The sequence below is a fragment of the Loxodonta africana genome, chromosome 27 (assembly GCF_030014295.1).
Source record: "Loxodonta africana isolate mLoxAfr1 chromosome 27, mLoxAfr1.hap2, whole genome shotgun sequence".
Taxonomy (NCBI): domain Eukaryota; kingdom Metazoa; phylum Chordata; class Mammalia; order Proboscidea; family Elephantidae; genus Loxodonta; species Loxodonta africana.
This window is the reverse complement of record NC_087368.1, coordinates 10,700,101-10,718,505: the sequence shown is the minus strand read 5'-3', so window position 1 is coordinate 10,718,505 and position 18,405 is coordinate 10,700,101. Positions and strand designations below refer to the sequence as shown.

Here is an 18,405-nt window from a genome sequence, read left to right as displayed (position 1 = left end):
TACATTCTTTGAATTCTACAACCATTCTTGCCCTCCTTTTTTGAGTTGTTCCTCACCATTAATGTAAATTTATTGCCCCCTAAGGTTCCTATCGAAAACCCTGGTGGTGTAGTGGTTAAGTGCTATGGCTGCTAACCAAAAGGTTGGCAGTTCAAATCCGCCAGGTGCTCCTTAGAAACTGTTTGGGGCAGTTCTACTCTGTCCTATAGGGTCACTATGACTCAGAATCGACTCGACAGCACTGGGTTTGGTTTGGTTTGGTTAAGGTTCCTATCAATCTTTCGAGTTGCTGTTATCAATTTGATCCCATGTAGATCTTAAGAGATCATAATGCTCAAGGCTGACATTTTTCACTAGTTAAGCTAAACTATTGTTTGGTTTTAAGAAGACTTCAGGGATTTTTTTGTTTTAAGGCTTAAAGCTTATCTCATGGCAATAGTTTCAGGGGTTAATCCAAAGTTTATGGCTCCAGGATGTCTGGATTCCATGATAGTTGAAAATTCTGTTCAGCATTTCCCTCCTTTTGATCTGGATTCTTCTATGGAATCTTTGACCAAAACGTTCAGTAAAGGTAGCCAGGCACCATATAGTTCTTTTGGTCTCATGGCAAAGGAGGCAGTTGTTCATGGAGGCAATTAGCCACACACTCCACATCTTCCTTCTATTCCTGACTCTCTTTCTTCCTCTGTTGTTCCAGGTGAATAGAGACTAATTGTGCCTTGGATGGCCTCTTGCAAGCTTTTAAGACCCCAAACACTACATATCCAACGATGAGGTAGAACAGAAGCACTAAACATGTTAGTAGGACAATTAACTGGGATGCCCCATGAAACAATGGCACTAAACCTCCAAACTAAGAAACCAAATTCCATGAGGTTTTTGGTTGTACATGAGCACCCTCAGTAGCTACTCTTTTTTGTTGTTGCTATTGTAAATATGTCTATCATACAACTTATGCCAATTCCAATTTTTACAGGTGTACAACTTATTGACACCAATGACAACAATCAGCTGTGCAATCCTACTCTTAATCAATGCAATATGTCCGTTATCATTGACCTTCCCTTCCCCCTCCCACCCCTGGCAGCCACTAATAAAATTTGTTGTCCATACATTTGCCTTTGTTTGTCTTTTTATATAAGTGAGGTCATACAATATTTGTCTTTTTGCCATTGACTTATTTTACTCACCATAATGTCTTCCAGCTCCATCTATATTGTACCAACACACTGTCTTAGTTATCTAATGCTGGTATAACAGAAATATCAAAAGTGGATGGCTTTAATAAACATATTTATTTTCTGAAAGTTTAGGAGACTAGAAGTCCAAATTCAGAGTGCTGGCTGGAAGGGAAGTCTTTCTCTCTCTGTTTGCTCTGGAGGAAGGTCCTTGTCTCTTCAGCTTCTAATTCCTGGTTCTTTGGAGATCTCCATGTGGCTTGGCATCTATCTTATCCCATCTCTCTCTCTATTGGTTTGCTTAATCTCTTTTATATTCCAAAATAGATTGATTCAAGACATACTTTACACTAATCCTGCCTCATTAAGATAACAAAGCAATCCATTCCCAAATGGGATTATAACCACAGGCATAGAGGTTAGAATTCACAGCACATATTTTGGGGGGACAGTTCAATCAATAACCAATGACTACTTTTAGTTCTAGTTTTGTCAACACAACTGACTTTCTTTGCCTTTCTGGAGCTATAGTTCCCTTGCTCCCTCATTTTAGGGACCCCTTGTAGCCCTAGATGATCGGCCCCTCTTTCATTTCTATCCTGGCATCTCTGTCTATCTCAGTGAGTTCTCATTGCGCATCCTTCACCAGAGAAAACCTAAACAAACTGAGGTACTTCATAACTCTGTTGTACTCAAGGTTACCTTTATTTCTTCTTTGTTTATGATTCTCTGAAGCTGTAATTTCTTCTGAATGTGCCTCTTCGTTGTCATTCATCATCAATTCCCCAGTTGCAAAGAGCATGTATAACTTCTGGATTAAATCAGTAGTGGTCCTAGAACCATCACTATGATTGCTCCCTAACACAAGGAAATGGTGCTCCTGGGAATCCGATTCACCAAATCGTTCACTGTTTTCTGATTCTATTTCATACACCTCAGGAAGAAGGCTGAGAAGACAGAGGATAAAAATGAAAACCATGTTATCTAAGTCCCTTGCAGGGTTAAATGTAAATACAGCCAGGTCATAAAATATGAATTCATTTTATGCACATGATTGAAATAGCCCAAATGTAGTTTGTGGATGAAATGTCACTCAGAGACAATTTTATAATGTTCCAAAGGGAAATTAGACATTTGTCTCAGTGTTCTAAGACTCCAGGCCAATATTATGTCCGTCGCTGAATTTTTCTTGAGTACTTAGGGCTGTACTTTGCAAAATCCAACTTGCAAGAATCCTTCCTGCCAATCTTCACATGGGTTCTGTTTACTAAATGGCAAATGTTTTTGTTGTTATTTTATGACTTTTTAAATGTTTTTCTCCTGCTCTAAAATCGTTACATCTGACCTTCAATATTATAAGTTTTCTGATTTGGCAGTGACTTTTTTTTTTTTTTACTACTTTTTTTTTTTTTTTACTACTATATAGCTACTAATAAGGGGCTTATTTATTATTTTTTGTAAAAGAAACAGAAATGAAAACATAGATTTTTCCAATATGTGTCATGCTCTATTTGCTGTTAAAACGAGACCTGTGCTGTCAGCACAAACCAGGGGCATTTAAAACATACTGAAGTGTATGCATGCATACACACGTGCACATACATGTGCACACACACACACATACACATATACAACCAAACTTGCATCTTGAAAACTCAAATGCCATTAATTTCAAATTATTTTCTTCAGGGCTATTTCCAGCTGTGGTATTGCTGAATCTGTGAATTCCTCAACTCAGAATACAGTGTTTTCTGTTCCAACATTGTCTGGATTGGGAGAGGTGATGTTAACACACTTGGGTCTCAGCTCTGCAGGGGGATATTTGTTGATGGCACCTGAGGAGAAAATAGCCTGGTTAGTCCAAATTTTACCCTACCACATTCTGACTATCACCCAAAGTCAGGTCATCCTTTTCTGTGGTTGGAGGCATTTTTAGGAGAAAATTAATTAAGGGGCTCTGAAAAGTAGGCATCTTCTGACACTGAAAGACCTTGTTGCAAAGTCAATGACACACAGCAGTGATTGAGTCAAAAGCTCCCATCATCTGTACATCATAAGCTTGTGGTATAATTCAAAGGCATCTCTTAATCTCTGATCTGTTTCTCTTCCTCTGAAAGGAGGATTCTTCTAGGAGACTCTATTAGCTAGTGAAATGTCTTCTCTATCTTGAGGTTGGGAGAAGGCACTATTTTTTTGCAAGTAACAAGTCTGACACTAAATAAAACCCCTGAGTTCCAAGATTCCTGAGGGCTATGTGAGCCCTGGGGCATTATGGGAATCTGATTACCTGGTAAAATTGGAGGAGCTGCAGACAACCATGCAATGAGACCTCTGCCCCATTCCTAATTCCTCAGGATAGACCACGACTTGTTTCACAGTCCAGATGCTTAGCTTTGCTCTATACCCATGCCCTAAACTGGTAACATGGGCCCAGGCTTGGGCAGCCACCCTTGAAGCCCCTCTGTATACAGATATCCCCAAAATCCCTACCTGGCTGTTTCTGAGCCTGCTGTCTGCAGCAGAGGCTCTAGAAGAGACTTGTGCCCGTGGCTGATAAGAATTCAGATCAGAACCAAAGTTAATTCACAATGACAAGATAAAATGGAAATCCTCGGAGCAGGTAGAGAGTGGTGGTAATGGGACATTATGTATTACAGTTGCATACGTTGTTAGGCATATAGTAACTGAAGTACAATTTAACGGATAAGAGCACAGCTCTGAGGTCAGAATGAATAGGGTTGTGTCGGCATTTGCCAACTATTAACTGTGAGCCTTTGAGCAATTTATTTAATATCTCTGAATATCAATTTTCTCATCTATAAAATGGGAATACTAATACTTTCTTTTGAGGACTGTATTGAGGATTAAGTAATATAATCCATGTGAAGAATTTATCACAGTATCTGGCACATAGTAAACAGTCACAGATTAGGGTTAAAAGACACTTTTCACCCATATGGAGATTTCCTGGCAAAAACTGTTGATGGTGCAGCAATGAGGCTCAGGGTTAATTAGATCTGGGATTTTTCTCTGTGAGTTTCTCACTACCTCCTACCCCACCACTCTTGGCTGATGTGAGGACTAAATCTACTGATGGATTATACACAGAGACATTAAACCTGTTGCAAAAGCAAGAGCAGAGAAAAGGTTGAACGACTTACATCTGATTGAATGGACAAATGGCTTGATGAACTTGATGATATAGTGGTAATCTGGCTTGTGGGTTCGGCCAAGCTGGACTAAGTGATGATCCAATGGGTGGCTGGCTAACTCTTCTAATTCCTTGTCATTGTGTATAGGACCAAAGGAAAACACAAATATGGAGTAGCCTTGACACTTGGCCCTCAGAGATACATTCATTAAGACTTCTTTGTCTAAAGGGTTGGTTTCACCAGCAGATATTATAAAGATAACTTTGTTTTTCCTCAGGTTGGGAGTTCTTACAAAGACATTGTCAATTGTCCACTGCAGAGCATGGCCAATAAAAACATCTCCATCAAGCTGTTGAGCAGAGTCTTGGAGATGATGTTTCATTTGGTATGTACTGTTATAAGTAACCAAATCAAATTCCAGGTAGACTGGGCATTCTTCAGTGTTGGGCATGTAGCCCAGAGGAGAGTAGCTTAGGACTGCCACTCTATCTCCTAAGATGGAGGTCAGAGGATCTGGGGCAATATGAAAGTAATCAAGCACTGAGATTATAAAATCTTTCACTTCCTTAAACTCATCACGTCCTACTCTATGTGAAGCATCTATGAGGAAAGCCACATCCATGTAAGAGTCTTGAAGAGAGGCATTTTCAGGTTCGTAAACAGGACCTGGCTCTTCTTTCCTGCCATGATTTTCATGTCCTGCAACAGAATAACTCAAGTCACTCTTTTTAGTTGAAGGATAAACTCAGAACTCCTACCTCAAGGATGGCAAATACACAGCATGGAGTATTACCATGTCCCATTCCTACACCCATGGAAGACCTCACTAATCAATCACGGTATTTGTTCCCAGATGCATTCTTCAGATGTCTCTTCACACAGAGCACCTGGAGCCAGATGTTATCACATGAGGAAAAATAACCTATTTAGTATCCCATCTTACATCTTTGTCAAAGGATTTATTTATTCTTCAACTATTTTCTATATGCAAGATGAGAAACATAACTTATTTTTAGCATATCCCAAATGGTTACAAAAATTGGAGTATACATTTGCATGGGATTTAAGTGCATATAATAACCCCAAGAGAAAAGTATGTCAATGTCACATTTACTGATGGCACAAATGCATACACCTTTATAAAAAAAATTTTTTTTTTTTTTTTTACACACATTCAAAATACGCACCATGGAGTGCTGTCACCAGGATTAGTATAAGGGCTGCCTTTGGAATCTCAACTCTGTGTACAATATACTCCAAGACTGTGGTCCTCAAAGTGCCAGTCTACAAACAGTTTATCGGCCCATGACAAAATAAGGAGATTGCATCATGATGTAAGTCAACTGTATTACTAAGCACATTGATTAGTTTAGCTGACCTTTTTTTAAATTTTGTACCAAGACTTTCTCAATGAAGAAAGCAGTGTCTTAATTCACATTCTGATGCAAGCTTCTTAACTTGTTTCAGACCAGCATTTCAAGTACCACTGCTCTTAAAGGATCATGAGACCAATGTCTCCAGTTATGGGAATGATGGCTGGTTGGTGAGACCACAACAGGAAGTTCCAGCTTAGAAAAATAGGAAGAAGGTGGCCAAAGCTTTTTTCTTCTATGAAAGAAGTGTGTTTGTGAGTCTAATCAAGCAAGAAGTAGTTTTCTAATGGGCAAAATGTATTGATTCCTATTTGTGCTTGACCTTGTAGTAGAAGTTTTTACATATATTACTTGTTTAATTTTCTCAACATCAATAAATCTATTAACCTGTATTAGTGCTACAAAAGCAAATAGAATGCAAAAATACCACTAGCTGTTAATTTTACAGTTATATTAATGCCAGAAATATATGGATACCTGGATATCTATGTATAGACAAGTGTCCCTTTTTTGTCCTACTTTTGGCCTAGCTCAGTGACGCTGAAACTTCTGTGTGCTTAGGCATTACTGTACCAGGTTGCATTGTAAAAAATATGTATAGAGTTCTTTGTGTGAAGGATTTTTTCAGGAAAATTTTGACTATGTGCATTTTTTTGCCTTATGCTTTGACTTCAGGCCCTAGCCTCATGCAGAAGAAGCAATTCCACTGTACACCTTTTGAACAGTATGTTTTCATGGCAAAAAGAGAGAATGTGAAGATACTATAAAATTTTTAAAAAAGAATGCAGGATAGAAAACTTAAGTCTTCTCTATAGTTTGTCTTCCTGAAAAGACTAGGGAAAGCGGAAGCTTTGTGGAGTCAGATTTTAACACCCACAATAACTTAAAACTTTGGCTTTGTGCTCCTCATTTTGATGTTCTGTATAATGTCCATGATGACTTTGTGTTTAAACTGTTTCCTAAAGAGTCAGGAATTGGAGGAGGAAATCAAATACATGTCTAGTTGCCTCCATGAACAACTGCCTCTTCTGCCATGAGACCAGAAGAACTAGATGGTGTCTAGCTACCATTACTGAATATTTTGATCAAGATTCTATAGAAGAATCCTGATCAAAAGGGGGGAAATAAAGAACATAATTGCAAGTTCTCAGTGGAATCCAGATTTTCTGGAGCCACTGAAGCAGAATGAGGCCCTGAAACTACTGCCCTGAGACAATTTTTAAACTTTAAACCTTAAACCAAAACTATTCCATGAAGTCTTATTTGAACCAAAAAAATAATTTTAATTAGTAAAGTATATCTGCTTTGAGCATTGTGCTCTGTTATGGAAATATCTATGTGAGATCAAATTGACAATGGCAATTCAAAAGCTTGGCTGGGAAGCTTAGAGGGCAGTGAGTTTAAGACAATGGTGATGGAATCTGTGGAAAAGGATAGCAAGGATAGTAGCAGAACTTGAAGAATGTAATAGATGTCACCGAATAGATATCTATGTACAGACAAGAGTCCCTTTTTTATCCTACTTTTGACCTAGCTCAGTGATGCTGACACTTCTGTGTGCTTAAGCATTACTGTACCAGGTTGTATTATAAAAATTATGTATAGAGTTCTTTGTGTGAAGGATTTTTTAAAGATAATTTTGACTAAGCACATGTAGATATTGTTGAAATGTTGTATCTTTGGTTGTGCATATTTGCACTGAAATTTAAAAAAATGCAAACAAATAAAACATTCTTTTAAGAAAGTTTAGTTCATCAGAATCTTTGAGAAACAATACTGAAAGGGCTCTTAGTAAATTACTATCAAACTTTCTGAAAAAGGGATTCACATTCGCAGGTAATTCATGCTTAGGCATGACAATTAGTACACTATCCACTCATTCATATCTACCAAAAATAAGGAAAACCATTTTTTAGATTGCCCATTTGTTTCTACCCTTGGGGAAAGAAGAGGGGTACTGTGTTTCTTGACAGACTATCGCTATAAACATCTGGTTACTTTTCCCTCGGTAATAACGCTCACGCCAAGAAGCAACACTGAGGCAGGGCACACTCATCCAAAGTCCCCACGGGTTTTAATAGACTGTGGAAGTTTGAAGGGAAATATGAGCATATTAAGACTTCCTGGGCAGTACCGTCTCAAGAGTAGAGTCCTGGGACTGAAGTTAGTAGAACTAGAGTCAGACCACAGCAACTCTGTGAGGCATGGTCAACTGTTGAACTTTTCTAGGCTTTAGTGTATGCATCTGTAAAAAGGAGTCATCCCTGACTCTATCCATAACTCTGTAATACTGTAAGGTTATCTAAGAATTTATGGTAGGGCTGCTTTTCAAGGTCGACTTCAGGACTGATGGATGCTACACAGGGAATGTTACATACAGTTTTTTAGTAAGCAGCAAATTGCAGTGACTCCAAGTTCACTAAAAAATTACCCAAGTTATTGTAAGGCCTTACTGAATTTGTAAAAAACAGCCTTAGTTCTCCAAAGGAAAAAAGCCAACACTGTGGGTGGTATTAACAGTGGAAATGCTCTACTACGTGAATTTCGAATGTTCAATGAACCCTGTCTTCATGGTGTAAACCCCACTAGGTCAGGATGCCTTCAATTTTTTTTGTAGTTGGATTAGATTAGCTAAAACTTTGTTTAGAATTTTGTGTCTATTGCCATTAGTCAGGAGCCAACTTGAGGGAAGCTAAAAACAACAATGTTCACGAGGGTTATTGGTTTTTGATTTTCTTTTCATGTAATTGCCTTGGTCTGGTTTTGGCATCGGGATAATCTGGCTTCAAAGAATGAGCTGAGAAGCGTTCTCTCCTCTTCAGTTTTTTGGAAGAATTTGTGTAGAACTGGTATTATTTTTTTCCTTAAATGTTTTTTAAAATTCATCAGTAAAGCCATCTGGGTTTGGAGTTTTCTTTATGGAAAGGTTTCAGACTATGAATTCAAGTCTATTCAGGTTATCTGTCTCTTCTTGAGTGAACTTTGGTAGTTTTTGCATGGCACGAAATTTGTCCGTTTCACCTAAGTTGTCAAATATATATGGAAAATGTTGTTCATAAAATTCCCTGATTATCCATTTAGTGTCTGTAGAGTATGTCACCTGTATCATTCATGGGGTCACCATGAGTCGAAACATCTTAACAGCAACTGGTTTGGTTTGGTTTTTGGTATCATTCTTGATATTGGTAATTTGTGTCTTCTCTCTTTTCTTTTCACGACAAATCGACAAGAGGCTCATCAATTTTATTGATCTTCTCAAAGAAAATGTTTTAGTGTTATTGATTTTTCTCTGCTGTTTATCTTTTTTCTATTTCATTGAGTTGCACTTTGATTTTATTATTTCTTTTCTTCTTTTTACCTCTGGTTTGATTTACTCTTCTTTTTCTAGTTTCTTAGGGTAGAAATTGAAATCATTGATTTGAAACCTTTTAATTTATATAGGCAATTGGTGCTGTAAATTTTCTCTTACGTACTGCCTTAGTGAAATCTCACAAATTCTGATTTAGTTTTCATCCAGTTCAAAATACTTTCTAATTTCCCTTTTGATTTCTTCTTTGACCCATGGATTATTTAGAAGTGCTTTATTTAGTTGTCTAATACTTGGGGCTTTTTCAAAGATCTTTCTGTTGTTGATTTTTAAAAAATATTGTATTGTGTTTAGTAAGTGGCAAATTGCAGTGACTCCAAGTTCACTAAAAAGCTTACACAGAAAATTCGGTTTCCATTTAACAATTTTTATACATATTGTTCAGTGACATTGGTTGCATTTTCCACATATGTCAACATTTTAATTATTTCCATTCTGGTTGTTCTGTTTCCATTAATCTAGTTTCCCTGGCCCACCCACACCTTCTCATCTTTGCTTCAGGTAAATGTTGACCATTTGGTCTCATACAGATTTTTTTTTTTTTTAAAGGATCACAGAACTAAGAGATTATTCCCTTGCTTTGAGTTTCTCTCCAGGTATTAGCATAATGTTAGATTTCCCCAGCTGCATAAAGCATTTATTAATTCCTTTTCCTTCAGTTATTATTTCTCCTTCCTTCCATTTGTCATTTATTTTACCAAAACTTTTCCACCTTGGGAAACAACATCAGGTGCAGCTACTGTGCCAGTCCGGATTGCTGGTAGCAAGACCAATCTAGCAAGCACTTCCCCCTCAGTCTACTCCCTTTCGTGTTAGGTAGGGTTACAAAGGTATAACACTAGTGGGCTATTCCCACCAGTAGGAAATGCAGCAGTATTCACTGCCAACCCCAATTTTGCCACATGAGGGGAAGGTACAAGCCAACCCATCAGGCCCTTGGGAATGCTAGTGTAAAAGTTCAGGAGTATAGTTACAGTCTCTTATTTAGGGGTCACCCCCGCTTCCAGCACTGCAGCTGCGTCCCTGGTCCTGAGACCACAGCAACCAGCAGGAAAAAAAGATTTTTTTAGTCGATGTGGGGAAGAACTGCACGGTGGCATCAGCATCCTCACCCACCTCCTCTTCCCCAGATCCCCCACAGGAGCGAAGGAATCCGTCCAGTGGTGATCCTCCCTTTGCTCTCTGTCGTGGATTGAATTGTGTCCCCCCAAAATATGTGTCAAATTGGCTAGGCCATGATTCCCAGTATTATGTGATTGTCCACCATTCCATCATCTGATGTGATTGTCCTACGTGTTGTAAATCTTACCTCTATGATGTTAATGAGGCAGGATTACAGGCAGTTATGTTAATGAGGCAGGACTTAATCTACAAGATTAGGTTGTGTCTTAAGTCAGTCTCTTTTGAGATATAAAAGACAGAAGTGATCAAAGAGACAGCGGAACTTCATACCACCAAGAAAGCAGTGTCGGGAGCAAAGCGCATCCTTTGGACCAGGGGTTTCTGCACCGAGAAGCTCCTAGACCAGAGCAAGATTGATGACAAGGACTTTTCTCCAGTGCTGACAGAGAAAGAAAGCCTTCCCCTGGAGCTGGCACCCTGAATTCAGACTTCTAGCCTCCTAGACTAAGAGAGACTAAATTCCTCTTTGTTAAAGCCATCCACTTGTAGTGTTTCTGTTACAGTAACACAAGATAATTAAGACACTCCCCTCATGTTGAGTGTGAGCACACATTCATGAAAGCGTGTGAGCCAACCTTTCATGCCTTTATCTCCCCGCATTTTAGATAACAAATGTTTCCATTGCCCACCCCAGTTTCCTATCAAACCAATACTCTGAAGGTGGTATGCAACATGGTATGTCTATTTAATACGATGTTTCTTGGCCAGTTGCTGCACCCTGTGGGCTATAAAGTGCATTCCTTGGTCTGGTGAACTATAACTCACTGGCCCAAATTGGTACAGTATCTTTTGTTCCAATCCCTTAATGGTGTTTTTGGCATTTGCCTCTGTTACGGGATATGCAAAGCCCTGTCCAGAGTAAGTATCTTTTCCTGTGAGGACCCATTTATAACCAACTGGTGTGCCACCAGTGTCATTGGTCCAATATAATCAATTTGCCAGCTACGTACGTGGCTTTCTCCCAAGGAATCTGCCCCATATCCATCTGAAACCTCTGTCAATGTTGCTGGAAAAAGAGCAGTACTTATTGGCATTTTGTGTCTCAGAAGGTGCAAGAGGGTATGTGTTTAGATTCAGCCCATCTGTGCATTGCTGCAGCACCCCCATGTCTGCTCATTTCACGTACCCAATTGGCCACCTCAAGTGAGCATCCTAACAGGCCCACTTGCTGATTCCAATTGCTTTCCAATTCAGGGGAGGGGTTCTTCTGATGGGTATTGACATGTCCTACTCTAATGTGCCCTCTAAAGTCCCAGAGTGCTTTCCATAAGGCCATGCCCCACACAGGTGCCCCTTTAATAGTCCAATTTTCCATCACTCATTTGCCTGACCACATAGCCAGGCCATTGACCACTTCCCATGAATCAGTAAAAATCCTGCATATGGGCTCTCACCATTGCCCAATTCTTCCATCTTGTCTAGGAAGAGAGCATGCAGTTCAGCCCATTGAGCTGAACTTCTTACCTTCTTCAATTAGGGTCTTTCCATTTGCTGGTCCTAATGCAGCAGCTTTCCACATCAAATGTTGTCCATGTACCCTGGCACTGCCATCCATGAATCAAGTAGCCTTTTGCTGGTTGGCAGAAAGTTGTTTATAGGATGCTGTCCATGTAGCAATGGGCTGTGGCAGCTTCTCAGGTGGTTCCGGGGTAGGATCTATGGGAAAAGTGGCTACCTGCTCATGGATACAGTGGGTGCCTCCTTGCATTCCCCAAGTAGCTTGTTCTTGGGCATTTTATTATGGAACTATTTTCGTCACTGCCTTCCTTATTAGAGTGTTTCTCTGACATCACCCAAGACATTATGGGTATTTGAGGTCTCAGGATGATTTTATGTCCTCCTGTCACTGAGGCAGTCTCAGTCAATACCCAATAGCAGGCAAGTAGTTGCCTTTCAAAAGGTGTGTATCATGTTGCAGCTTCTGGAAACTTTCTTATCCAGAATCCCAATAGTCACTGCAGGGCAGCATTCTCAGGTTTTTGCTATAAGCTTCAGTCTGCATGAGCATGTGTGGCAGACATCTCCAAAATCATGTCTGAATGTGGATTATAAGGGCTTAAAACCAGGGAGAATGTCTTTCTATAATTTAAACAGCCTGCTGTTGCTCTGGCCCCCATTTGAATGCAGTTTTCTTCTGAGTGGTTTTATGGTTGGGAGCCAGCAATATTTCCAGATGTGGAATATGTGTTCTCCAAAATCCAAATAGACCAACCAAACATTGGGCTTCCTGCTTCGTCTTGGGAGTAGATAGTGACAGCAACTTATTCTTTGTAGTCTCTGGAACATCACAGATGGCTCCTGCCCAAGTTGTTCCTAAGAATTTCACCATTAGAGCAGGGCCCTGGATTTTTATTAGATTTATTAACCAGCCTCTGTGGGTCATGTGGGCCACAACTGTATTCAAATCAGCCCTAGCCTGTTCTTTAGTGTTTGATATTAACATAATATCATCAATGTAATGTATCATTACACTTGCGATCGCCACCAAGTCCAAGTTCCTTCTAACCAAACTATGACAGTAACCCAGTGGATTCAAGTAACTCTGTGTCAATACAGATTTGTTGACAAAGACCTTCCCCCAGAACTGACAGAGAGAGAAAGCCTTCCCCTGGAGCTGGTGCCCTGAATTCGGACTTCTAGATTCTTGGACTCTGAGGGAATAAATTTTTGCTTGTTAAAGTCATTAACTAATGGTATTTCTGTTATTGCAGCACTACATAACTGGAACGGAATTTGGTACCAGAAGAGTAGGGTGCTGCTCTAACAGATACCTAAAATATGGAAGCAGTTTTGAAGCTGTGAATGGATAGAGGCTGGAAGAGTTTTAAGGCGACTAACAGTGAAAGCCTAGATTGCCTTGAAGAGACTTGGTGAAATTATGGACATCAAAGACAATTCTGGAGAGGACTCAGACGGAAGTGAGGAGAGCTGTTAGGATGGAGATGGCACAGACAGTGAGAAGCATCAAAAAAGAAATGGCAGCAGCAGAACTAGGAGACCAGTGCGAGGTAGTGCTGGAGCCGACCGATGGAGAGAGAGAGCTACCCATGGAGAGAGAGAGAGCTGAGTGCCTTCTAGGTGAAGTTTACTGGCAGAGTGGAGTGCCTTCAGGCATTTATCAGCGGAGCTAAAGAGCTTTGGAACACTTGCCCCAGCAGAGCAGATACAGTCAGTGAGGCCTGTGGGGCTGAGAGGCCAAGGAACGAGAAAGCAGAAGCTGAAGAAACAAGGAATACAGGAAGCTGACTTGCCTCAGTCTCAAAGGGTAGGGCCATGACCTCTGGGGACTCAAAGGGTAGAGCCACAGCCTCTGTGGTATCAAAGGGTGGGGCCACAGCCTCCTAGGTTTTAAAGAGTCAGTTCTTCACCAACTCTATTCTGGAGCATGGGGTTGCCATTCACAAATGCCAGCTGGACAGGGCAGGATCTGCTGTCCAAGGCTTCCGGGGGTGAGGCTGCCATGCCCAAGGGGAAGAAGAACAGGGTGTGCCAGAGCCAAGGGGACAGGGTCACCACCCAGATGGACTTGGAGAATGGGGTTGCCCAAATGCCAGGGAGCAGAGTTGCCATTCCAGGGGGCCTGGAAGGCGGAGCTGAAGCACAGAGCTGAGGGACCTCCACCCAGAATCAGGGAGTGTGGCAGACACCCAGGAGGGTAGGGCAGTTGCCTAAATGATCTCAGAGAACAGAAGATTATTTTCAAAGTTTGAGAGCCAATGTAATGTGTTCTGCTGATTTGCTTGGTGCCTGTTATTCCTTCTTTCCCTCCAATTTCTTCAATTTGTAATGGAAATGTCTACCTTGTGCCTGTTCCACCATTGTACTTTGGAAGCAGATAACTTGTACTCTAGATTTCAAAGATGAAGAGGAATTTTGCGGAAGAAGAGATTTTGGAGTTGATTTAAGACTTTTGGGATGACATGATGGGGTAAATGTGTTTTACATGTGGCAAGTACATGAATTTTGAGGGGGCCAGAGGGTGGAATATATGGATTGAATCGTGTCCCCAAAAAATGTGTGTTAACTTGGCTAGGCCGTGATTTCCAGTATTGTGTGATGGTCCATCATTTTGTCATCTGATGTAATTTTCCTATGTGTTGTAAACTTTACCTCTGTGATGTTGAGGCAGGACTCAATCTATAGGATTAGTTTGTACATTCAGTCAATCTCTTCTGAGATATAAAAGAGAGAATTGAGCAGAGGGGAGAGTGGCCTCCTACCACCAAGAAGGCAGAATTGGGAGCAGAGTACATCCTTTGGGCGTGAGGTCACTGTGTTGAGAAGCTCCTAGACCACGGAAAGATTTGATGTCAAGGACTTTCTCCGAGACCTGACACAGAGAGAAAGCCTTCCCCTGGAGCTGGTGCCCTGAATTCAGACTCCTAGTCTCCTGAGCTGTGAGAGAATAAATTTCTGCTTGTTAAAGTCACCTACTTGTGGTAGCAGCACTAGATAACTAAGACACATAGCAATAATACATTCAGGTAAGGGAGATGCAACTACTTCATACAAGATCTGTTTAAATCTTCCAGTTCTCATTCAAACTTTCATCTTAGTCCCATCAACCATTGCATCCCCATGTTCCTCCAGTCTAAACTTAGGCCCCTTCAAGATTTTGTTGACAGGATTTGGAGTTACAGTACATTGTGCTCCTGTGTCCAGGAGCCCCAAGAAGATCTCTTCCCCACCCCCGGGCCATTTCACCCACACATGCGCATATGGCCTCAGATACCCTGCTGGGGGCTGGACCAGAAGATCCTGACCCCCTCTCAATCCTTATCTTGATCAACCAGCTGAGCCTCTGCTTCAAATGGTCCCAGGTGGGATTTCCTATCATTAAATTTCTCCCAACTACGTCTACCCAACCTCCTGTAGTGCTGCATTAGAATCTTTGTCTCAACTCAATCAATGTCTGCTATATTCATTTCATTTCTTAGCAGCCATTTAAAAGTCTCCATCCTTCCAGAGTTAGTTCTTTCCCCATCGCCTCTTCCTATTTGCCTATGAATTACCCTTATGTTTCTTGCATCTGTAAGACCCACGTGGGGAAGCCGTGCCCACAGATCTGACAAGTCTTCTTGATTGTTGCTTTGTTTTGCAGTGGCAAGGTTACATGATGTGCCCATGCAGAAGAGGCTCCCTTGATTACCATATCAGAATCAACTCAATGCAGCAGATTTGGTTTTTTTTTTTTGGTTACCATGACCTGTGTATGGGGCATACTCACTGGATGAAAATACTGATCATCATAAAGCCATTTCAGCATGGCTTGCATAAGCAGGACACCAGCTGCTTCTTCTGGAGTGTTCCATTGGGTATTTAAAGGGGGAGAGGGGCAGTTTCCCTTCTCAGGGTAAACAAATCTCACTGCAAATTTTATCCAGTCCACCAGGTTGGCTGTCCCCTCCAGGTTAATCTGCTGTGTAACTGGATCTTGTATCATCATTCATGACTGCTCTATAGTGAGTTGTGGGTCTTGCATCACCCCAAACATACTCTTCCATTCTGCAGCATCCAAAACCCAAGACAAACCCTTAAATTAGCTGCTCTCACAATCCATTTTAGTAATGGTTCATCAGGAAGCTGATGATAAAAAAAAACAAAAAACAGACCTACAAATTGAAGCCCTTCCTTTACACTATATACCCTGGTTTCAATAGTTTCTTGGTTTTGCCTGTTCCCCTCCCAGACTACATTCTTGGTAACCATCTGTCACAGGGGTACTTCTTGTTGTTCCAACATAACTTTTCCTTTCCAGGTTGGCCCTGAGTCTATTGGTCATAGCTCCAACTGGACTGGATCTGGGTTTGGCTCAGTGCTACAATCGGCTCCTACATTCTTTATAACAACAGCCAAGGAATTGTATGTCTCATTATTTCCTTATCACTCTGTATTTCCACATGCATCCAACTAGCCAATTCCTCAGTAGTTAGATCCACCCCTCCAAATTCCCATGAATAGCTTTTGCCTTGGGTAACTGACTGATTGCACTGTAACAGCTGCTAATCAATTGTTTGGCAGTTTGAATCCACCAGCCACTCCTCAGAAACCTTCTGGGGCAGTTCTACTTTGTCCTATAAGGTCCCTATGAGTCAGGATTGACTCGACGGCAATGGGTCTCGTTTCAATTCATGGATTTTTTTATCCCATCCAGAAACCAAAGATTTCTCATTCTTTCACTTATCCCTTTTTTTCAATACCACATATTCCAGTGAGCCTGAGCCATGGCAGTGAATCCCACCACTCTAACACCAACTAAATGAATAATTTCTTTTATAAGGATCAGCACAAAAGCTGGTTCCTATGAGGCAGAGGTTAAATATGTCCAAAATGTCCAGCTTTTCCAAACTGCTGTACCTGTCCATCATCTCTAACATCAACTACTCTCCCTCCCATCTTTGAGTTTGATAATTCTCTGCGATGTCTCACAGAACTCACAAACTGTACTTACAGTTAAGTGGCTTATCAGGAAAGTAAAAGGGTTCAACCTGGGATTGGGATCAACTTGGAAATAACAGGAATAACTCAGGATGCAGTTCTTCAATCAGGACAGCTTCTTCTCGCCCTCTGCCACTGGGCCCTGCTGGAGCCTTATTGCTGCCAGACCCTGCTACTGGGGGCCTTCTTGGGCAAGTGTTACAACTCTTAGCTCCGAAGGTTGGCAAGTCCACTGCAGCCATCTCATACCAGTCTCCTGGTTCCTGCTGTCTCGAGCCACTATCGTTCATGTTGCTCCTGTGCTGCCATCTCTCTCTGTTTTGTATGTTACAGATCCTCCCTGTCTCCCTTTATGCCTAGTGAAATGACAACACTGACCAATCCCCTTGTTAGGGATCCATACACCTTATTTACACAGCCCCATCCCCACAAGGGTGCCAGGCACCTTATTTACATTATTAGCAAGCTATCCAATTCCTTTGGTGGGCCCCAGCACCTCATTTGCATGGTCCCACCCAGTCATTTGGCGAGAGTTATAAAAACTATGGGTAGAAGGGCCATATTATGTATTTCACTGCACTGCAATTATGCATTGTATTTGGTTCTTCTTCTTCTTATTTTTTTTTTATTATACTAGACATTGTGAAATTTTCCCTGTTGGGTTAGTGTTCTTTTGTATTCTTGTAAATATTCATGTGCTTTCCTTTGGGAAGTAGTAAGTTAGCATGGAAACTGATCATTTTGGGTCTTTTATGATTTTTAGGTTGATCTAGAGTAGTGCTTAATTCCCACCACTGAGGCAAAACCTTCCTGAGTTTTTTACGCAATATTCTATGAATTATGATTTTTTCCAAACTTTTCTGTGGGAAAATGCACTTATTCCTGACACTGTGTGAGCCACTGGCACTTTTCTCTAAACCTGTCAGATGTTTCTTTCCCCAGCCTCTGTCAATTCCCTCACATACAGGTATTTTTCAGTAAGCTGCTGAATAATTGAGGGGAACCTCCAGAGATCTCTTGGGTTTTCTCTGTGCAGTTCTCTCTTCTCTGGCACTCTTCCCTGTAAACTCCAACTACTTTGGTCTCAGCTCTGTCTCCTCATTTCAGTGAGTCCACTTGGCTCTCCCTGAATTCCCCCTTCCTGTCCCGTGTCCTGGAAACCCTTCCAAGAAGGCCTCACCTCCTTTGTCTTCCATCTTTTAGGGATCAATGTCTTTCATTTCCTCATATCCAGTGTCTTGAAAACTATTGTTTTATATATATACACACACACAACACACGTATGTATATATGTATGTGTATTTCTGTTTGTTTGTTTTTGTTTCAGGTAGGAAGTAAACCCAGTTCCTGTTACTCCATTGTGGGCTGCTCTAATAGATGAGAACTGACCATCTTGTTTGAGAAGCCCCCATGTTGTTTTCCTTTTCGCAAAGTACTAAGAAATGGTCATTTATGGACCAGAATCTTCCTATAGTAATACATTTGTAATACTTGAGAGAATTTGGCATTTCACAAGCATATTTATAAGCCTCCTCCCATTTCTCACCTAGTTTTAACCTAGTTTCAAACTCATCTTAGAATTTTTTGATCGAGATGGAGGTCCCATTAAACTACTAAACATGAAAGTAGACATGCAGACAAAAGTATATATTTTATATTCTTCTTTGCTGTAGAGACTATACAATACATTTTTCTTTAAAACATCAACACATAAA

General features: G+C 40.8%; 1 protein-coding gene across 1 annotated transcript in view; it reads right to left on the bottom strand.

Annotated features, from left to right (window-relative positions):
• Positions 1 to 1,759: 1,759 nt before the first annotated feature.
• The window catches only part of COL6A5 (collagen type VI alpha 5 chain), a 110,214-nt gene continuing 93,568 nt past the window's right edge, over positions 1,760 to 18,405 (bottom strand). The window contains exons 37-40 of the mRNA XM_064277323.1: positions 4,340 to 5,029; positions 2,922 to 3,013; positions 2,703 to 2,707; positions 1,760 to 2,125 (exon numbers count right to left, since the gene is read on the bottom strand). Of these exons, the coding sequence (XP_064133393.1) occupies positions 1,807 to 2,125; positions 2,703 to 2,707; positions 2,922 to 3,013; positions 4,340 to 5,029 (1,106 nt within the window). The 3' untranslated portion in view covers positions 1,760 to 1,806. The remainder of the gene's footprint in view (positions 2,126 to 2,702; positions 2,708 to 2,921; positions 3,014 to 4,339; positions 5,030 to 18,405) is intronic.